Source organism: Canis lupus, chromosome X (assembly GCF_003254725.2).
Source record: "Canis lupus dingo isolate Sandy chromosome X, ASM325472v2, whole genome shotgun sequence".
Taxonomy (NCBI): Eukaryota; Metazoa; Chordata; class Mammalia; order Carnivora; family Canidae; genus Canis; species Canis lupus.
Window position 1 is genome coordinate 91243806 of NC_064281.1, and position 23165 is coordinate 91266970.

General features: G+C 40.9%; 1 protein-coding gene across 6 annotated transcripts in view; it reads left to right on the forward strand.

The window, feature by feature from the left end:
- DOCK11 (dedicator of cytokinesis 11) overlaps positions 1-23165 on the forward strand; it is a 189785-nt gene that overhangs the window by 139664 nt on the left and 26956 nt on the right. For all 6 annotated transcript variants that reach the window (XR_007409530.1, XR_003129495.3, XM_025431298.3 and 3 more), the window contains 6 exons: positions 162-299; positions 4641-4823; positions 7894-8007; positions 10508-10723; positions 10812-10869; positions 20296-20402. Coding sequence is in view for 4 of the 6 variants with exons in the window: in XM_025431298.3 (XP_025287083.1) it covers positions 162-299; positions 4641-4823; positions 7894-8007; positions 10508-10723; positions 10812-10869; positions 20296-20402 (816 nt within the window). In the remaining 2 variants the exon portion in view is untranslated. The remainder of the gene's footprint in view (positions 1-161; positions 300-4640; positions 4824-7893; positions 8008-10507; positions 10724-10811; positions 10870-20295; positions 20403-23165) is intronic.

Consider the following 23165-nt stretch of genomic DNA (forward strand, 5'->3'; position numbering starts at 1 on the left):
GCAGGGCAGAGGGAGAGGGAGAACCGGGCTCCCCACTGAGCAGAAAACTGATGCGGGGCTTGATCCCAGGACCCCAGGATCACAACCTGAGCCGAAGGCAGAAGCTTAACCAACTGAGCCACCCTAGCGCCCCAACGTGTTGTTTGTTTTATGTTTTATAGAGTCAACTTTTAAATAATGATGGCCACAACCCATTAATGAAAAAAGTATTTGATATTCATCTGGCTTTTCTTAAAAACGGACAATCTGAAATGTCGCTGAAACATGTTTTTGCCTCCCTGCGAGCTTTCATCAGTAAGGTAAGGAGAAAATCTTTATAGCTGCTAGCAGGCTCCATCTGTAGCAGGCCGGAAAGAGGGCAATGAGACCACCATGTTGATATCCATGAACCTTAGACAACAAAGCTATTAAGTACTGCCTTTGTAATCCTGGGTACAGAAGAGCAAAAAACACAAAAGGGGCCCAGCCAGGGACCCCTTAAAGTCTAAACATGCTGTTTATTTCACCTTGCCATTCCTTCCCCTTTCCAGCAGGCTCCTTTGAAAAGTATCATTTTCAAATTACCAACTTTGCCAGTTTTACTTCTAGTTTGCTTCTCTTTTTATAAGGTTTTATTTATTTATTCATGAGAGACACAGAGATAGAGGCAGGCTCCCTATGGGGAGCCTGATGCGGGACTCGATCCCAAGACCCCAGGATCACACCTTGAGCCAAAGGCAGATGCTCAACCACTGAGCCACCCAGGCACCCCCAGTTTGCTTCTCTTGAAAGTCTTCTCATGCTAAGGATACAAACGTTAATCAGTGCATCCATGTATAAGCCCTTGGAAAGCAGAGACCAGGTTTCTTAACCGCAGGGTCTTGTATGATATCCTGCAAATGATAGGCACTCAGTACAGGTTCAGATGAATGAATTCTGCCTCTCATTGCTAATTGTATCTGCTGGCTCTAAATTTTCAGGCTGCTTACCTCATCTCAACAAAACCTCAGACCAGGCTTTTAGGAATAAATCTGACCGAAACTGATAGCAAAAATTTATTTCTGGTCTGTTTTTGATAGCTTTTAAATGTAATAAAAAGCATTATAAACCAGGATGGAGTTAAAATTATGGAAAGCTACAGTCTAGGCCTCTACTCTGGCATGTATAACTCCAACAAGACAAATTCAATTAAATGATTTGTGTAGTGGAATAGCTAAGCATGGAAAACTTTTTTTGTCATCATTATTTGTATGGCAGCTTATTACATTTACTTGATATAGAACTTAAGTGGATTTGAAGGTTGTTTTTAATTGCCATTCCTTGATATAATTTTTGAATAAAGAAGTATGTGGAGAACTGAATTCAACACAAGCATGTTATAAGAAACTAAGGGAAATAGATTCAGAAATAATTCATCAACCAAACAGTTAAAGGGTAGGAACTTATTGGTGTTAGACAATGTGTCAGGGATACAGTCCCAGGGCTTAACGTCCAGTAGAGGGAAACCTACACACATCTGTGGACACACATCCACAAATACCACTAGAATAAGAGAAGTCTGTACAGGGATCTGAGGGTGGGCAGAAGGGGAAATGTTCTAATTTAGCAAAAGTTCCTCTATAGTGGTAGAGATAGAACTTAGTAAGGACTGAGCAAGAGATGAGACTGAAGAGGTTAATGGGGACCAGATGATTATGTACTCATCTTAGGAGTTAGACTTCATCTTTGAGGCCTCAGGGAACATGGAACCAGCAGAATTAGATTTGTATTAAGGGCAGATTGATGTGGGTGGGGGGAAACTCTCTCAAAAGTAGTGTGGAGGGACGCCTGAGCGGCTCAGTGGTTGAGAGTCTGCCTTCGAGTCCCACGTTAGGCTCCTTGCATGGAGCCTGCTTCTCCCTCTGCCTGTATCTCTGCCTCTGTGTGTGTGTGTCTCTCATGAATAATAAAATCTTTAAAAAAAAAGTAGTGTGGAAGGTGGATGGGTGGCAATACCAAATAAAGGCAGGAAAAAGACTTAACTATAGTGAGCTGGATAAGAGATGAGAACCTAGAGTAAAAAAAAAAAAAAAAAAAAAAAAAAACACCTAGAGTAAATGACAGTGACAGTGAAGATGGAAAGTCAAAGGCAGACATAAAACATGGTAAGAAAATTGAATCAATAGGATTTGGTCTTTGGTTCACTGACTGGATGATGGAGTATGGTAGGTAATGTGAAATACAGAGAAAAGATTACATTTGGGGTAAAAGTTAATGAGTTCTGTTTTGTGGGCCTGTTGAATTTAAGATGTCTTTAGGACATTCAGTTACAGCTATTAGAATTAGCAGTTGAATATATAGATCTTTGCTTGGGGGAGAGATCTTGGTTAGAGAGCTAGACTTGGAGTCATCACCCATCCACTCATCATCCATCCATCCATTCATCCTGTATTTATTGAACACTGTTTCTCTGTCTGGCATGGTACTAGGTACTAGAGATACAGGATGGGGATACAAAAGAAACAGTCTCTGAAACTTCTCAATGCTCTCATGAAGCTTGTAGGCTAGTGGGGTTGGGGAAAAGAAAATAAACAAGTAAATAAAATAGTAATTATACGTTCTAGGAAGGAACCAAGGTGCTGAGATAGAGAATAATGATTTTTAGGAGATACCTTAATTTGTTTTATTTTTTTAGAGAGAGCATGTGCACACAAGTGGGGGATGGGGGTGGTAGGTGATGGCAGGGAGGGGAAGAGGGAGAGGGAGAGAGAAAATCTTAAGCAGGCTCCATGCCCAGTGCAGAGCCCAATGCTGGGCCCAATCTCACAACCCTGAGATCATGACCTGAACCAAAATCAAGAGTTGGACACTTAGCTAACTGAGCCCTCACCCGGTGCCCCAGAGATACCTTACTTTAGATAGGCTTGTACCTTTTAAAATGAAACCTGAAATATAAAAGGGGCCAACTATTTGAAAAGCTCAAGGAAGAACACTCTAGGGAGAAGGACATGCATATGCAAAGACCCAGAATTGGGAAAGAATTGAAAATTCTGGGAACTGAAAGATTCAGTGTAGCTGCAGCATAGTGAACTAGAGAGAGCATCAGCATATGAGCGGTAATTGAAGCCATGGGAGTGGTTTAATTTCCCCTGGAGAGTGTGTAGAGGAAGAACCAAAAAAAAATAAAGGTCAAGAGCAGTACATTGGAGAAAAAACAACCTAGAAGGGGCTGGAAAAGAAATCTTTGGAAATGAGAGGGGAACAGCCAAAGAAGAAAAGTTTCAACATTATGAGGAGGTACAGAGTGGTCTAATGAGATAAAGGGGAAAGGGAGTCCATTGGGATTGATAATGAGGAGGTCATTAATGATTTTGGCCATTGCCCACTCAGAAAAGTATGGTGGAGATAGAGACTAATTTTAGTGGATTAACTACACTACTCCCATGCCCCCCCTTACACCTTTATTTCCATACTAGAGTATCTTGCCCAGCAAGATTTGGTCTAATCTGGTGAATCTATTGATGAGATTTCCCAATTGCCAATCAGAAAACATTCATTATCTGCACAGCATTGCACTTGGTGTTAAGGTGATAAGGAGTGGATTCCTGGGACACTGGCTGGCTCAGTCGATAGAACATGTGACTCTTGATCTCAGGGTCATGAGTTTGAGCCCCACGCTGGGTGTTGAGATGACTACCAAAAAAAAAAAAAGGTTCATGTAACATGGGTTTAAAGTCAAGATTCCCAAGGAATAATTTTGAAAGGGTGGCCCTCTAGCTTCACACTCCCTGAAAAAATCCATGATGCACACTTGAAGCAACTTACTACTTGCTTGCCTAGACAGGTAAGCATAGGCAATTGTAACAAGCCTATGTTGTACAAAAAATTTATCTTTCACAAAGCAAACTAAATACATTTTCAAAGTAATAGCCCCTTGGCTGTTTTGAAGACTGAGCATCACTTTTGTACTCTCTAATGCCAAAATATATTTTACTCAACACTATTTATGAGTAGAAGACACACATGCATATGTTTGTGGGTGTACACTTCACCTCTACCTCATTTTGTTAAAAGATCAGCTCTACTTGATGAATACATTCCCACTATAATTTTATCAGCATTTAGGAGTTCATAATGTAAGGAACTGTTTAAATATAAGGCAAAAGAGTAAGCATTGCAGATCATCCCTCCCATTTTCAAAGCCCAAACTGACACCCATCAATCATTCATCATATCAGCCATTCATTGATTTAATACATATTACCAAGAACCTACTTATCTTTTCCAGACCATCGTAAACTCTTCTCAGATCTGTCACATTTATAGGCAGTACTGGACATTTTTACAGTGACCTGTATACAGACTTGAATTGTTCTCATATTTTTAAAAGATTTTATTTATTTACTTGAGAGAGAAAGCAAGCAAGAAAGCACAAGCAGGGGAGGGAGGGGTAGAGGGAGAAGGAGAAGCAGATTCCCCACTGAGTAGGAAGCCCAACAAGGAGCTGGATCCCAGGACCCCAGGATCATGACTTGAGCCAAAGGCAGAGGCTTAACTGACTGAGCCCCCCAGGCACCAGAGCACCCAATCCAGTTTTGAGTGAGAATATAGTAGGCATTTGAGAGTTGATTGATTTTTGTGGTTGGATTTTCAGATACCTATTTGTTTTTCCTGTTCTTTAGTTTCCCTCAGCCTTTTTCAAAGGAAGAGTGAACATGTGTGCTGCATTTTGCTATGAGGTTTTAAAGTGCTGCACCTCGAAGATTAGCTCAACCAGGAATGAAGCATCTGCACTTTTGTATCTTCTGATGAGAAACAACTTCGAGTATACCAAAAGGAAAACCTTTTTGAGGACACATCTGCAGGTCTGTGAAAATCAAAGCTCCTTTTCCTTCTTTTTTGAAAAAAAAATATTTTATTTATTTATTTGAGAGAGAAAGAAAGATAGAACATGAGCAAGGGGAAGGGGCAGAGGGAGAAGCAGACTCCCCACTGGGCAGGGAGCCCAACGTGGGGGCTTGATCCTGGCACCCCAGGATCATGACCTGAGCTGAAGGCAGACGCTCAACTGACCGAGCCACCCAGGGGCCCCACTCCTGTTCTTTCTTCTGTTCAATCTTTAGCTTCTAGATTAAGACCTAGAGATATTTGGTCCAATACAATAGCTATTAGCCACATATGGCCAGTTAGCACTTGAAACTTGGCTAGCCCAAATTGAGACATGTTGTAAATATAGAATATACGTTGGCTTCTGACAACCAAGCACAAAAAAAGGTGAAATATCTCAATTGTTTTATATTGACTGTATGCTGAAGTGAAATTTTGGACATTTTGGGTTCAGTGAAATATATGAAATTTCACCTGTGTCTTTTTACTTTTTGATGTGGCTCCTGGAAAATTTAAAGTCACATATGTGGCTCACATCCCATTTCAGTTGGACAGCACTGCTCTAGAGCCAAGATACCAGGAGCCCAGGCTCTAGTTCAGATTCTGGGAGTATCGCTCAAGTACCACTCACTGGGTGATCTTGAGGAGCTTCCTAGTCTTTCAGTGCCTCATTCATCGTATGCAAAATAGCAGTAAATACCTGTGCCTACCTCATAGGGTTTCGTGAGGATTAAAAAAAAATGATTAAATACCAAACAAAATATTTGTTAGATAGCACAGCTGGCTAGATACTGTTACCGTAACAAGTAATTTAAGTTTGTTTTTCAAGTTCTGGCCTGCCCAGTTAGCACAAAATGAGAGATGGCTCAGGGTTTAGTGGCAAGCTTGGACTTTGGAATCAGGCCTACCTGGGTTTTTTTTTAAGATTTTATTTATTTATTCATGAGAGACACATAGAGAGAGGCAGAGACATAGGTAGAGGGAGAAGCAGGCTCCCTGTGGGGAGCCTGATGCGGGACTCGATCCCAGGACCCCAGGATCACAACCTGAGCCAAAGGCAGATGCTTAACCACTGAGCCACCTAGGTGCCCCCCCCCCCACCTGGGTTTAAATCCTAGTTCAGCTACTTATTTACCATGTAACCTTACACAAGTTACTCAGTCTGTCTCTAACTCTCTGCCTCATCTGTAAAATGAGGCCAGGTATAGTTCACCTCGCGGAGTTATTGTGAGGGTGAAACAGAAAGTGTGTGTTGTGCCAGGCACCATGCCCAGCATGGATGTAATAGATGCTTAATGTGTGCTAGTTGTCATTTAAAAACTCCATTTCTTTTGCTTGTTGGATGAAACAGTTCTGAGCCAAGTCACGCATGGGACTTCTTGACTTACTAGGATCTTTGTACTATGGGAAATCCTTGGTCATATTTCTGTCTTCCCTGCTATGGTCTATTCCACTGGAGTTGTTTATTGGAGGCTGGCTTAGAAGTAGGGAAGCAACTGTAAGTGGCTTTCCAGAAACATCATGGGGAATGGGAAGATCTGATAGAGGTAGATGATAGATGCTTCCTATAAAAATCTGCCACGTACTTCCTTTGGGATACTAGGGCCAGCATTACATGCTAGGGCCTTTGCTATTTGCTTTTCTGAGGCACCATTTAAATAACCACCTTCCCCAAAACATTTCTGCAATAAACGTGCCAGTATGCTCAAAATGTCCTATGAAGGGCCATTCTTCTGGGTCAAAGCATCAGTTCTCTCAAGTCATTTATTGAAATATAAATGCATTAATAAATGTGAGGACTTAAGAGCATCTCTGTCACATAGTCAGTGCTAGTAAAGTGTTAACTAGTATTATGATTATGATCTCTTTCATTCTCATAACAATGCTATCAGGTAGTCTTACCTCCCCCATACTACACATTAGGAAAGTGGGACACAGAAGGGTGAAATAACTTTCCCAAAGCCACACAGTAAATAATTAATAAAGTCAAAAGCTGAATCTAAGGCAGTTTGACTCTAGAGCCTGTGCTCACAGCTCCCACAAAACCCTGCTTTCTGGGAGCTGGAGTGAATTGTCCAGCCATCAACACCTTAGTGTGAATCATGCAGGCAATCATCCAAGGAAGCTTGAGAGATTCCAATCACCACCAAAGGTCCTTAGGTATCCTGCCATCTGACCTGGAGAGACCCGAGTCAGAAACCAGGAAGGGAGCTGAGGGACTACAGTTGGGAGTCCAGCATGGTGAAATTGACTAGTGAAAGGCAATGAGAAACCACCCAAGAAAAATGTCATTTATTCCCAGCTTTGCCATAGCAACTACCCAACAAGCCTAGTTGGAGTGGAGACCTGGCCACCATCATATCAGTTCATGATTTTATAAACTGTTTTAGATCTAGCTGTGCTATGAGGTTTTTTCTTTTAAAGATTTTATTTATTTATTCATGAGAGATGAGAGAGAGAGAGAGAGAGAGGCAGAGACACAGGCAGAGGGAGAAGCAGACTCCATGCAGGGAGCCCAATGCAGGACTCAATCCCAGGACCCCGGCCGGGAACACGACCTGAGCCAAAGGCAGACTCTCAACCACTGAGCTAACTCGGGTGCCCCTGTGCTATGAGTTTTGAACAGTTGTTCACATCTGACCAGGAAAGGCCAAATACAGTTTGTAATTGGGACCTTTGGAAGTTGCTCTTTCACTAGAAAAATTTAATTTTTTAGGATTTATTTATTTATTCATGGGAGACACACCGAGAGAGGCAGAGACACAGGCAGAGGGAGAAGCAGGCTCCCCATAGGGTACCTGATGCAGGACTCAATCCCGGCTCCTGAGATCACACCCTGAAGGCAGACACTCAACCACTGAGCCACCCAGGCGTCCTTCACTAGAAGAATTTAAAGCCTTTTGTGTATGAAGAAAACATTACGATGGAACAGGGTAGCATTTTTCAACGGAACATTTCATACGGGTGCTTATGGGGTTACACGATGATGAAAATAAGCAGCATTTGTTCAAAAGACATTCGGAAAACAATGTGTGCTTCTTCCTGCAGATCATAATTGCAGTGAGCCAGTTGATAGCTGACGTGGCCCTAAGTGGAGGATCGCGATTTCAGGAGTCTTTATTCATCATCAATAATTTTGCAAATAGTGACAGACCTATGAAGGTATGTTCTCACTCCAAGGAATAAGCTAGAACCACCTTCCCTGTCAGAGAAGTTTACACTCCTATAGTTAAACTGTCATTGGATACACAACTTTTGATAGTATAGAGCATATAGGATATGGGCTTTATCTTATACAGCACTGTGTCTCCAGCACCTAGAACACTGCCTGGTACATAGCAGATCTAAAGAATTATTTGACTGGATGGATGAATGACTATATTGTGTATCCATAGCTGTTATAGCTAGTAGGATTGGAATTTTTTCCAAGCTTAATTTCTAAACTTTTTCAGAAAACAAATGGCTTCATTTTTGAGAGTCATTATCATTTATAATATTGGCTAATGAAGCACTGAGTTTCAGGAATCCTCTGTTAACTGGTTATGGCTTGCCATAGGTATGTATTGGCAAACCCAAGCCCAGTTGGCTGAGGCCAAGCCCAAGACCCTGATCACCATTCCTCTTTCTTATCTATGTACTCAGAACCTATAACATTATAAAAATTCATTTGTCTTGAGGCATGGGGAACAGGTTCTGATCTCCAGTGATATATGTATGCAAGGGAAGAATCTTTTGCCAGTAGAAGACTTTTCCTCCCAGAGGGATCATCCCCATTCTTGGGAAAGGTCATCCTCCAGGATAATTTGACAATATTGTGTAAAAACTGAAAGAAAAAAAAAGCTCACAGTCACAGCATACTTGATGTTTGGGATATGTAGAATCTATGTACCAAAAAATAATTCCCAGAGGAATGTTGCTTAGACTGAAAAAAAAAAACAAAAAAACAAAAAACAAAAAACACTGAGTAGTGCCAGCCATTCTCAGGCTGGGAAAGTTTGTTTTTCAGCCAGTTCTGCTGGTTCCCTGGAAGATCAGCATATGCTCCAACTAATCCCATGAGCACAGAAACAATTTATGTCACTTAGGATCTTCTACTCTGAAATTTATTTTACCATTCTTAATTCTATATTATGTAAAAGTTGGATTAGCATCTTTTTCAAAGTAAACGAGGTCTGTTTGGGCTGACCTTGATAATAAATCTTTTTCATGACTTATTTCTTAGTTTTATTCTGGTAGAGCTGTCATTACCAATAAACCTTATTATTACAACAAATGGAATCACTACTGGGGTATAAGAAGGAACTTTATTGTAAATGGAATCACTACTGGGGTATAAGAAGGAACTTTATTGTACATAATTATTATTTTTAGAGAGATTAAGAAAGCACTTTTAATTTTTTTAAAGATTTAATTTCTTTATTTTACAGAGAGAGAGGGAGCCAGAGAGCATAAACAGGGAGAATAGTAGAGGGAGAGGGAGAAGCAGGCTCCCCCACTGAGCAGAGAGCCCAACTCAGAGCTCCATCCCAGGACCCCGGGATCATGACCGGAGCTGAAGGCAAATGCTTAACCCACTGAGCCACCCAGGTCCCCCAAGAAAGTGCTTTTAAAACCCATTTCTCCACATTTGGTTATATTTACATTGGAAAACTCCATAACCCTGTACTTGTCCCTTACTCATCTTCTCTGAATCCTACAGATGATTGTGAGAACTCTACCAGGGTTAAGAGGAAGTGATAGTACTTTCTTAATAGTGGTCAGGATAAAGAGGAAACTGTAACTTAGTGGGTTTGGAGAATAAAACAACACTTTGAGAGAAGCTAGTAAACTCTTTAGAGTGTTCTGTGATTCTTAACCCTTTAGTCATCTAAGTGAAAATCTTAGCAGTATGGTTTTTACCTTCATGGAGATGGTAATTGCTGGAGGGGATAGGTTTGTTTGTCTGAATGGAAGAGTGGCTCAGATCACTAGCTCTGGAGCCAGGATGTTGGGGTGTAAATCATGTCTCTACCATTTAACCCACGGTGACACCGGAGTCCAGCTATATTAACTGCTATATGCCTCCATTTAGTTCTTGGTTAAATGAATTATAACAGTACTTATTTCAGAGGGTTGCTAGACAAATGAAAACAGGGATGGCACTTAGACTATTGCCTGGTACAGAGTAAGCTGTCAATTTTAGCCATTCCTGTAACCAGAATTACACAATAATGGCAAATAATTCTCATGGCCATAGTATTTACAGTGGACAAGCTGGAGTTCGGAGCCAGGTAGTCTAGTTCCCAAATCCATGCTTTTATGTATTGTGAGTATCCTGCCATCAAGTATAGAGTTTGAAGCCCAAGCTTCATTTTAAAAAGAATTAATTTAAAGCTCTTTGGGGGCACCTGGATGGCTCAGTCAATTAAGCATCCAGTTCTTGATCTGAGCTCAAGTCTTGATCTCAGGATCATGAGTTTAAGCCCTGTGTTGGGCTCCATGCTGTACTTGGAGTCTACTTAAGAAAAAAAAAGTCTCTTTAGACATGTAATATACTAAGAACCAAATACCAAGAACTATAGCAAGGAATATAAATCATGTTATTCTCAGGATTGGATGCCAGGGCTTAGAGCACATTGATAATATTAATGAACATGTCTTTTTTTGTTTGTTTTGAAATTAGGCAACTGCTTTTCCCACAGAAGTCAAAGACTTGACCAAGAGAATCCGTACCGTTCTTATGGCCACTGCTCAAATGAAGGAGCATGAGAAAGATCCCGAAATGCTCATTGATCTCCAGTATAGCTTAGCCAAGTCCTATGCAAGCACCCCAGAGCTCAGGAAAACCTGGCTTGATAGCATGGCCAAGATTCATATAAAAAATGGAGATTTTTCAGAGGTGATGTCTTAAGACTTTGTTCTAGACACCGTCCTGCAAAAGCCCTGGAACAGATGCTGACCATTCTTTCTTTGTCATCCTTTTGCAGGCAGCAATGTGTTATGTTCACGTGGCAGCTTTGGTTGCAGAGTTTCTTCATCGAAAAAGTAAGCTATTTCTGTTCTTAGAGCCAGGGAAGATTTCAGTTTGCACAATAGTTCTTATGTTTGTAGTTTGTGACTATGAATATGATGTAATTGAGCTCTGAAAACCATGTTCACCTTTAGCTCCATTCAGTGTTAAACAGAAGTTGGCTACAAAAGAAAACTGGATTATTCATTTTGCCTTCATTATGAGTAGAAGAATAGGTTAGATGGTACAGGGCCAGGCCTGATGCCCAATGTTTATTTTCCAAGACTGTCTCCTTGGAAGACTGCCACAAATTAAATTCTTCTCAGGGCTCATGAGAAGCTCTGGTGAATATAGATCATTTGTTTTCCCCTCATCTCTCTCAACTTCACCAAAAACTGTCCACAGATTATATGCCTGTGGCCACTTTAGTGCACCAGTACCTGGGTATTAAAAGGGAGTCAGCACATCAGCAAGAAGGCCAAATAAGCTATCCCTTTTTGTATACCCCCCCTAACAATTTGGCATCAATCTGGGGGCAAAAATCCCTCTGTGGGAGCCGTGGGATCCAGCACTGTGTGCCAAGGGACCTGGTTGGAATTGGACCCACCTATGCATTGGGTAACAGGCAGACAGACCTTGATCCTGGATGCAGACTCTGTAGTGGCTCATGAACTGGCCCGAGCCCTTCTCACCTGTGTTCTGAGAGCCCCTGGAGAACACTGTCTTAGATAATCATCCACCGATGGGAGAACCTTGGTGGAAGTCAAGGAGTCCAGTTGAAAAGTTCTAGCATGTCTTTGGAGCAAAACAGATACAAGTTCAGATTCCTGGGAGAGGGTAAGAAGAACAGTTGGACTTAACTCGTGTCCCCCATTCCTCAATGTGGCACAGCCCAGTGCCAAGAGAGACCTTCTCGCCCTTGATTTCTTCTGCAGGAAAAAGTGGGAGCATGTGAATGGGCATCTGGTTTTCCCAGCAGTACAAGACCTGCCAAAGAGGCCCATTTCTCTCTCATCCCACCAGACTACTGGATCATGAGCCGCATGACTAGGGGCAGGAAGAAGCGAGGAGTGCTGCAGATAGGACTCTTACAAGGTGTTAAAAAGACACGGATCCTACTAACCAGAAGCCTGCCAACAAGGCACTAGTGACACTTAGCATATAGATCCACCCCCTATCTATCCCACAGGCATTCTCCATGCTCTGTGTATCTAAACCCCACACTCCTTTATCCTATAGTAGGCTCCCTGTGTGTGCTCCTGATAGGCGGCATGAGTAAGCTTTGGCAGATGACCAGAAGCCATCTAGAATCTGAGGGCCACCAAACAACCACAGACTTGAGCTTTAGTGCCAGCCTTGAGAGAGCAAAAGGGAGCTGTTAGCACCTGGCCTGGTGTGTTACATGATGGAGAGAAGGCATACAAGCTGAAGAAATCTGCCACAAAAGGGAGCAAGAAGTGTGAAGCAAGTATATCCGTAGGAGGTCTAGGAAAGCCACAGACTCCCTAGTAGGGCAGATGGAAGGTACTTCTTTCCCAAAGTCAGTCAGTAAAGGTGGTTGGAGATGACTGCTCCATCAGATACAGGACTTCAGAGAACAGGAAAAACAGAGGAGACCGGACACCACCAAAGGATAACAGTCATCTTCCAGTAACCCACGCCAAAGACCTAGAGCTTTGCAATTTACCTAATCAAGGATTAAAAATAGCTGTTTTAAGGAAGCTTAATGAGCTACAGTAAAACAGAAAGACAATTCAATGAAATCAGGAAAACAATACAAGAACAAAACATGAAGCTAAACATACAAATTTTTAAGAAAACTCAAATTCTGGCATTGAAGAATATAATGAATGAAGTGAAAAATGCAACAGAGAGCATTACCAGCAGAATGGATCAAGCAGAAGAAATAATCTGTGAATTGGAAACCAGGACCTTTGATGGGGCACCTGGGTGGTTCAGTCAGTGAAGCATTCCACTCATATCGCGGTAGTGAAGGTGGGCTCCATACTCAGTGGGGAGTCTGCCTGTGATTCTCCTTCTCCCTCTGCTCCTCCCCACTAAAATCAATCAATAAATCTTTAAAAAAAAAAAAAAAGAAGAAGCCAGGACCTTAAAAATGATCTCATCATAGGGGAACAAAGGACAAAAGAATGAAAAAGAGTGATGAAGCCTATGTGTGTGATCTTCGGGACAGCATCAAAAGACACAATCTGTGAATTCTTAGATTCCGAAAAGGGGATGGAAAGCTTTTATTTCCAGAAATAGTGGCCAAGAATGTCCCAAATCTAGGGAGAGATTGGACACCCATGTTCACGAGGCTCATAGATCCCAAAAAACACAACAGAAATAGAGCTTCTCTAAGACACATTAAACTGTCAAAAGACAATCCCAAGACAGCAAGAGAAAATAAGTTTGTAACTTACAAGGGAACCTTCATAAGTCTATCAGTGGATTTCTCAGCAGAACCTTGTAGATGAGGAGAGAGTGGGATGATATATTCAGAGCACTGAAAGAATAAAACTGGCAATCAAGAGCACTCTTTCCATCAAAGTTGTCCTTCACAAATGAAGGACAGAGATGTCCCCAGGCAAACAAAGGCTGAAGGATTTCATTGCCGCTAGACCTGCCTTGCAAGAAATGCCAAAAGGAGTTCTTGAAGCTGATATGAAAAGCTGCTAATCAACGTGAAAATGAATGAAATGGATCTATTCAAATGGATGAAGATGTGGCACATATATACATTAGAATGTTACCCGGCCACAAGAAAAAGGAAATCCTGCCAGTTTTAGCAAAATGGGTGGACTTTGAGGGGACTAAGTGGAATGAGTCAGAAAGAGAAAGACAAACACCATATGATCTCACTTTCATGTAGCATCTAAAAAAGCCAACTTCAAAAATAAAAATAAATAAAAATAAAAAAGCCAACTTCACAGAAACAGAGAGTGGATGGTAGTTGCCAGGGGCTGGGGAAAAAGGAAGATGTTGGTCAAGGGGTAGAAACTTTCAGTTATAAGATGAATGAGTTCTGGAGATCTAATGCACAGCACAGTGATCTTAGTTAACAATATCATACACTTGAAAGTTGTGGAGAAAGTAAATCTTAAATATTTTCATCTCCCCCAAAATGGTAATTATGTGTGGTGGTAATACCATTGTGGTAATCATTTTGCAATATGCACGTATCAAATCAACACACCTTATGCTTACACAATGTTATATATCAATTATGTCAATAGAGCTGGCAAGGAAGTCGGTAGCAAGGGGGAGAGAAAGAAAAAGGGAGTCAAATGGTCTTGGAGAGCTTCAGGATCCAGCAGGTCTAATTCAAGAATCTGCCTGAAAGCTTCCTTTTTTTTAAGATTTTATTTTATTTATTCATAGAGACAGAGAGAGAGAGAGAGAGGGAGAGAGAGAGAGGCAGAGACACAGGCAGAGGGAGAAGCAGGCACCACACAGAGAGCCCGACGTGGGACTCAATCCCGGGTCTCCAGGATCACGCCCTGGGCTGCAGGCGCTAAACCGCTGCGCCTCCGGGGCTGCCCAAAAGCTTCCTTTTCTGAAAACAGTATTGTTAGCTGCTATTGCAAAAACTGCTTAAGTAATCGGGGTGCCTGGGTGATTCAGTCAGTGAAGCATCTGCCTTTGGCTCAGGTCCTGATCGTTAGGTCATGAGATCGAGCCCCGTATCGGGCTCTTTGCTCATCACAGAGTTCTCCTTCTGCTTCTCCCTCTCCCCCACCTCCCTCATGTCCTTGCTTTCTCATTCTCTCTCAAATAAATAATAAATAAAATATTATTTTTAAAAAACTGCTCAAGAAGTAGAAGAGTTGAGCTAGGTTTCAAAAGTGATTGGTGATGGATATTGCTAAGAAACCTTCCACTGTCTATCACAATGGCCAAGCCACTTCTTTTAAGGCAGTTAAATGAGTCACATGAGGCCAAAATGAAGCCTTGTGGGAGTCCTGTCACTCTGGCTTTGGTCTATGAGAACACAGCCATGTTTTGTTTTGTTTTTGTTTCTTAACTCCAGAATTCCTACAGTTAACTGTATGGTTTTTATTTCACGTCTAAGGCTCAGTGTTCCATTGCCTCGTATAATACCACTCATGTGAGGAGAATCTTTCTAAAATGAGTCTTCCCAAGCATGGTTTCATGACTAAAATGTAGATTCATTACTTATATTTGAAATGAGCACTTTGTTTGATACTGAATTATTTTTTTAAACAATTCATGGGTTTGAAATTGGCATACTCTAGTTTTCTCCTTTTAGTACACGTGTGGTTTTAAAATAGAAGAATCTTACTTCTCAAAAGAAGGCCCCATTTGAGATTTTTTTTCTCCCATCACTGGTCTGCCCGTGAAATTACAGCCAAAATAAACATTGAAATTGTACACCTGCAATTCCAAATAAACTAATATGAGAACTCTAAACACAGTAATACATTTCTAAGTGTATTTTTAAGATAAGTGAGGTTAATATTATCTCCTCTTTTTTTTAAAGATTTTATTTATTTATTCATGAGAGACAGAGAGAGGCAGAGACATAGGCAGAGGGAGGAGTAGGCTCCCCACAGGAGCCTTTTGACTTGATCCCTGGACTCCAGGATCACACCCTGGGCCACCCAGGTGTCCCTCTCCTCTTTTTAATTAGAGAAATCTCCAATAAGAGTTTCTTGTCCTTTGAAAATGGTTAAATATATTAAAATACTTCCCTAGAATTTGTTTCCACAAATCCAAAGACCTTAAAATTAAGCAAAAATCAAGAATTATTAATCTCCATTATCAATCCTTAAGCTTTACAAATGTAAAACTGGACAAAATAGCAACTAAAATAAAATATAAATATTGCCGTGGTTTTCTAGACATAGCTTGAGGCAGCTAGCCTGACACCAAACAGTGTGACATCTTTCAATATGTGTAAATGGTGCTTTAAAAATTTGAGTATAGTTGACACACAATGTTGAACTATTTTCAGGTATACAGCATAGTGATTCAACTTCTCTGTATATTATGTTCTGCTCACCACAAGTGTAGCTCCCTTCCATCTGTGACCATATAACACTTACAGTACCGATGACTTGAATCCTTATGCTTTGCCTTGTATTTCTGTGACTTCTTCATTCCATAACTGGAAGCCCGTATCTCTCCACTTCCCTTCACCCATTTTGCCCATGACCCCATTTAAATATTTACTTCATAATCCCTTCGAGGTTTTTCAGAGTTTACCCTTCATAGAAATCAAGGCGCCCCTCTCTGAGTTGGAAAAAAATGTTTTGCATTTGTAACAAAAAAGAATGTTAAATTTAGGAGTTTATGTATTTATTTATAGCTGCCATCTATTTTTAAACTCGGAAAATCCTACTTGCTTCAACTTGCAAACCTTATTCTAAAGTGGTGACAGTGTAAAATCCTCAGGGGTCCCCCTACCCTTGGCTTTAGTCATTCAGAGGATCCAGAATGTCTTCTCTTGGTGATTAGCTGATTAAACTATGCTCATTATACCAGCATGGGCTAATAATTTAAAACACAAGTTAAAAACTGAATCTGTTAACCTATTATCCAGTCTGAGAGCTTGATGATCGAGATAAGAGCTGGATATTTACCAAGTAAATAAAAGTACAGTTGAGTACAGAACTGAAAGAAAAAAAAAGTTTTATCAACAACCCTTTGTTTTCTGCTGTGAAGTGTCCTTTGATCATAAAGACTGAAGGGAAGGAGAGTTAGAATGGATTTTAAATCTCTGACTTATCATTTGCAAAAATTTTGGTTTCTCAGAATCCTGTGCCGTTTCTCTTGAAGTCATTATAAAGAACTTTTAATCAAGATGTAATGAAATACTACTACTGACCAGCTGATGTATTGGAGGCAGATGTTCTACTGTTTAGAGTTTTTAAGGGAGAAAAATTGTTTGTTCCATGGGGTGGTTGCCTAAACAAGCGAAGGCTTGGGCCCCTGCACCCCCCCATGCCGAGTCTGGTGGGGGCTGACTCCAGATCACAAGCAATGGCCTTTTTCTAGATCTTTTTTTCATGCTTCAGGCACTGAACTGAAAGGGGAAGGAGATGTGCACTGCTCCGAGCCACACCCACTGCCCCACTTCTTTCAGTCAGCCAAAGCTCTTGCTCTTCCTACCAGGGAGACCCTAAGGATTGCCATGAGCATTCGTTTACCTAACTTGCCTCTAAGTGATGATGCTTTCTGGGTGTTGGTTACTCCTACCCCCACGGATATAAAATAAAAACCAAGTCTAAATGTCCCTATTTCTCTTTTCTCTGAGAAACCCCCAAAGATTCTAGATCTCATTCTTTGAAGGCTAGACTCTATGTACCTCTCTGTCATCTCTTCCTGAGGGCAGGCACAACTGTCTACCCACCCCCTTCACCACCACCAGCCCCGGGCAAGATAAGAATCAAGTTTCTGCATTCTTCCACCCCCACGTGGCGTCCAAGGTTCAACAAATCTTCTGTCCTAGAGGGCTCCCCCAACAGCCCAGAAAAAGGAATTTCCTTTCCCATAGAGTCTGTTCTTTTCATTCCTTATAGGGTAATGTTGTTCCCTTTCTCAAGTCTTCATACCCAGAATCTAATAGCTTAAGTTCTGCAGGCTTTTTAATTTCCTGATTACTTGCCAGTCACAGCTTTTCCCCTCTTTTGCCCTCCTCTCAGGACTTTTAATCTCTTATCCTTCTTCTGACCAGCAGTCATATTTTATCAAGGGTTGGACTGCTTCCCCATCCTGCAGACTCCTCCCCGCTTTTTTCCCTGGGATCATTTGTGCTCACGGTAATGGTCTGCCCTTGGATGGCTTGCATCTTGCTTTCACTGGGACAGCAGACAGGAATACAGAAGCTATAGCTATGAAGGGCAAGGTTAGGAATCCAGGTCATATACCAGAAGGATCAATAGCAGTCTCTCAAAAAGCTCCTTCTAGAATACTACACAGCAACTTGCTTCAACTGAAAATCCTTCCAGGACTAAGGGGAATCAGAATTTTCCCCAAGCATTTTAAAGACCCTCACAACTGAAAGGGCCCTCGTATCATTGAATAGTTTGGTGGGTGCTAATAACTTAAGCAAACAGGGGGATATAGTCTCCTCTAGGTAGAGCTATGTCATCAGGCATAAAAATCAAGGTAACAGACTTAGCAAGAATAGTGGACTGAAGCCATTACAGTAATCTTTACACCAGATGAAGCAGACAATAGTCTCCAAGTAGATGTTGACTTGTCAGTTTCTGAGAGGAAAAAAAAACTTAATTTACCCTCCTCCTACTTAAAATATATATCAGGAGACTCTCTCCCAAAGTGCTTTAGCCTCATCTGATCTCAGGCGTAAGACTCTGCCTCTTTTTGTCCTCCTCTTAAATCGCAGCATTCTAGAAAAATTCTAGATTTGGGAATCATTTAATACATCTCAGAGCAGACAAGAATTTCTTCCCTTGACATGGACCTAGCAGCCAGAGGCATTTGGGGGTTGATGCTTTTCTCTGTCGAGGACTATGCTCTACTGCGTCACTCAAGTTTTAGGGCCCTCTTCCTCACTGCTCAGCTCTTGACTTCACAGAGGTGATCAAGTAGGATATTTTCTCTTCAATTTCAAAAAAGTTCTCCTAATGCACTGCTCAAAGAGTGGCGGATCGGAGACCTGTTTGTTACTGGTCCACAACAAGATATGGAGTATTATCCTCAATATAAATCAGCAATGTCACTGGGCATGATACTCAGTTCAGTGGACTTTTTTCCCCCATAGACTCCATCAGAGAAGGAAATGATGTGTTGATTTACATTCTGGTGCAGGTTCCTTATCTTGTGGTCCAGCACTTTGAATAGAATCCTCCTAGAAGTCTATAGCAGACCATTTTAGGCATGCTTATCTTCAGAAATGAAGTGTATCATGCCCTTCAGGGTCTTTTATTACCTAATTTCTTTGAACAAAAACAGCCCTAAAGTCCATTGGGTCCAAGTAGATCTCATTTTCATTTCTGCCTCTCCTTCCTTCACAGAAATCCACTGACTGCTCCCTATGTGTTTCTCCATTCTTGAAAAAAAAAAAAAAACTTCAGAACAACCCCATCTTCCCTCACCCAAATTCCATCTCCCTCTCTCCCTTACAAGCATGCTTCCTTGATAACTCATGCTCTCTCAAGCATCTTACCAGACAACATATGTCTAATTAGCTTTCATTTAGACAAGCGGAGTTGGCAAAATCCAAGCCCTGATACATGACCTTTTTTCTACCAGAATTCTGAGAAATCTCCGGCTCTCTTAAATCTTCCTTCTTTTTCCCCCAGCCTCTAACCTCGGGAAGCTTTCCAGCACTTTGGCTGTGAGTAGATCATGCTTTCTAAGCATCACTATTCCAGAGGTTGTATAATGATAGATTGCAACAGTTTTTGTTCGCTTGCAACCAGCTACTTTTTACTAACCAGCAGATTCTTTTATAAGGAGTCTGGATTTTCTGTGACTCTTAAATTATAGCCCACTTACATAAGGCTAAATAAAGGCAGCCACAACAGGAGTTTTTTGGATGTGTTCTCCTGTCCAGAACGTGTAGGACAGCCACGTGGCCTGCCTCCTATACCTAGACTCTTGCTTGATGGGAACCATTTGGTCTACAATCCTATAGCAGCTGTTCTCAGCTTGAGCTCACTTGCTACTTCCCAGGGGTCCAGCTGTAGACTCACTATACCAGCTAGCAACAGTTGTCATATCTTGGAAAAGCCTATTTATTTCTTGGTAGCTTTGGTCATTAATAATTCATTCAGCCCTCCCTAAATGCGAAGGTCTGTTCTAAACACTTTGCATTCCTTTCATTCTCATGAAGTAGCCATTATCTCTGTTTTACAGCCGATGAAACTTTGTACAGCTCTGGAGAGATGAGCAGGTCTAAATGCACACACTTAGTGATAGACCTGAAGCTATCCAACTGCCAGAAGCTCTGATTCTCCTGGTGCCTGGTCCCTTTTCTCCAAGGATGCTTCAGCCCTGCCATATGTTTTCTTCTCTTACAAATCATAGGCTAGGCTTTCTCCAACAACCCACTTCCTTTTCCAGTTCTACAGTGAAGTTAGGAACTAGAAGTTGTTACAAAAGTTCATTCTCTGGTTACCTGAAAAGCGCATGCCTTCCTTGGTTAGGTACAAACCAGAAACATACAGGATCAAAGTGTTAGATGACACGAGGGGAACATTTACTATACTAGCCATTGAAGATGATGCATAGTCGCAAGTGAAACTTACTTGTTGGTTAGTTGAGCTCATTTTGGGAGGAAAAGACTGGTAAGATGTGTAGGGATGAGAATCATTTGTAAAATTCTCTACAGACTGAATATTGCACTTATGATTTCGATCTGCACAAACAAAAATATCTGTATTTGTTTTTGAGGGTAACCAGTCCCTATAGGGCTGTTATTTACAAAACACTTAAAAAAAATAAATTCATTTCACTGCTTTCTATCCATACAGAATTATTCCCTAATGGATGTTCAGCCTTCAAGAAAATTACTCCCAACATAGATGAAGAAGGAGCAATGAAAGAAGATGCTGGAATGATGGATGTCCATTATAGTGAAGTAAGATTCCAGGCCCTGAAATGCCAGTTATATAAATTTAACTTCTTAAAATTTATATTAAAAAATTATTACAGCTAACTTAATTTGGAAGGTAACTAAGGACTGATGAACTGTAAGCATTAAAACTGCCCAGGGCAGAGATGTCCCTATTTGGAATGTGGAGCCCTGCCTCTGGAACTGTTCCTATTGTCTGGTATTAGGCGATATTTATCATCTTCAAATTACCATCCCAATAACCAGATCGGCGTCAACATACTTTGGGAAAAAACTCCATAAAAAAACATAGCTAACAATGTAACAGTGAAGCAGAGGATACGTAAAAGTAGTTTTAAAAATGGAAAATTTCTGCTGTGAACTTCACATGGATACCAAACAGCTTTGATTGTCAGTCAAAAAAATTTATTGACGTATGAGCAAGGCTCTGGACCTGGTGATGTAGGTGCTATAAAATAATTACCTGGGACTAAACCCTGACCTCCACTGTCTACCTGAACAGCTAATGCACTGACATGGGATGGGGTGGTGGGGAACAAGACCATACCATTTGAATAATATAAACAGTGTGTTCCATGTAGGGTCAAAGGTGAGAGAGATGCCTTTGAGCTGAGATAGAACAGCAAGCTGTGATTAGAGGGGGGTGAAGAAAGAAGACTCTGTGAAGGCAGTCTGACAGAGGAGGAGAGTATCAGGGACAAAAGCTATGAGGTGGGATAGTATAAGGCCTTGGCGCCATGGAATGGATCCTTTTGGCTAAACCCAATGGATTCACCTTAGAGAAGAGAAGTAAGTGAGGTCAGATTTTTTAGAAACTTGGAACATTTGGGCTTTATTCAGCAGAATGTTGAATTGCTCTCAAAGGTTTTGGGGCAGAATAATGGCAGGCTGAAAGCAAGGAAGAAGAGAGGGTAATTTGGTGGTAATATGGGAGACATATTGAAGGCATAGGCTAGAGAGAGTGATGCCTAGGAGTCCAGAGAAGGCAGTCAGGGCCAAAACCCACAGGCTGACAGTCACAAAACACTATGAAGAGGAAGTCCTGCTGGCTGTGGAAGGCAAAGAATCAAAGGTAGCTCTGAGCTTTGGGGTTTGGCTATTCCAGAAAAACCACAGGTGAATGATTTTCCAGGGAAAGCAACAAATTCTGTTTTTGGTGTGTGTTGAATTTGAAGTAGAAACTTATCGAGATGGAAATAACCATCAGGCCATTAGAAGTTTGGAACCAAATCTGAGGAGGGAGTTCAGGGTTGGAGATCCACATCTGGAAGTTATCTGTGTGAGAGCCAAAAAGCAAAGAGTGAGGATGGGAGATAACATAGCCAGTGAAGACCAGAGAACCAAAGACTGAACCACAGAGAAGTTTGCAAAGAATAAGAAGATGAAAAAAAAGAACAAAAGCAGAACTTCAAGGGGCTATAGTCCTGTTTAAATAAGTTTATTTTTTTAAGTTGTGTTAAGAAACCTAAGCAATCAGGTTGAAGTGACAGATACATACTTTATTATACTTTATGAATTGTTGTTTTTTTTTTTTTAATACAAGACAATCTCAAGTTAGCTCTGGCTCATTTAGCTAAAATGACATGCCTAGAAGCTTTGGCTACTCTTTCTATAGGGTCTCTCACCTCATCAGTAACATTAGGACAATACATCATCTCAGTCACTTCAAAATAAATGTGAAGGCTCTTTGTAACTCATTAAGTGCCACATGAACATCAGACTTGATTGCTGGCCTACTTGACAGTGACATTACCTTTTGCCCCAGAACCTAGAAGAGTAGATATTTAGGGCATGTTTGCTAAGTCAATCATAACAGATACTCAAGAAACTTGAATTTTAATTCCAGCTCAATTTTTGATTGTGAAGCTTTGCATAAGTTAATTCACTTATTTATTTATTTATTTTTGGTCCTAGTTGGACCTTGGTGATTTCCCAGAGACCTCCATTTGTTATGGGCTGACAGTGGAAGGTTTCAGGGGAGTTAGTGGAAGATAAAAGGTTCAGCACAACTGAAGTAACATTTTTGTCTTCCAAATAACAGCTTCAACTTATTCATAGAAATAGCCGTGAGCCTGACTCTTTCACTCTCAAGAACAGTAACATTTCTTATTAGTCATAGAACTATGATCTGTTTTCTATGTAAACACATTTGTTGGAATTCTTGTGTGTTCTACAGTAATAATTTAGACATTTCTTTGATACGTATACAGAGAGAATCATGTTCAAAAAGAGCCTTTGCACATTTCAGCTTATGTGAGAAGGGTTCCTCCTCATGCCCAAGCCAATGGAAAAATAACTGACACTGATTTATGAGTTTTATTGAAATGAAAATTACAAACGGTTTTCTATTTAGTGCCTATATTTAAATATGTGAATTAAACCAATGGTAATCAAATCTAATTTGCTTCTGAAACTGCATTTCTGACCTTTGATGTACAGTAGTTTTTTTAAAGATGTAATTAACATACAGTGAAATGCACATTCGTAAGTGAATAGTTTGATAAGTTTTGACAGTTGTGTGCATCCATGTAACATCCCACCAGAAGCAAAAATAATGAATACATCCATTCTCGCAGAAACTTCTCTCGTGCCCAATCTGCAGCCAGTCTCCCCCCAACCACTTAATTTCAATTGCCATATATTAGTTTTGCTTGTACTGGTGTCATAAAAAATGGGGTCATTCATTCCATTCAGTACATACCCTTTTGTGTCTGGCTTCTTTTGCTTAACCTAATTTTTTTCAGATACATCCATGTTGTTGAGTTATAG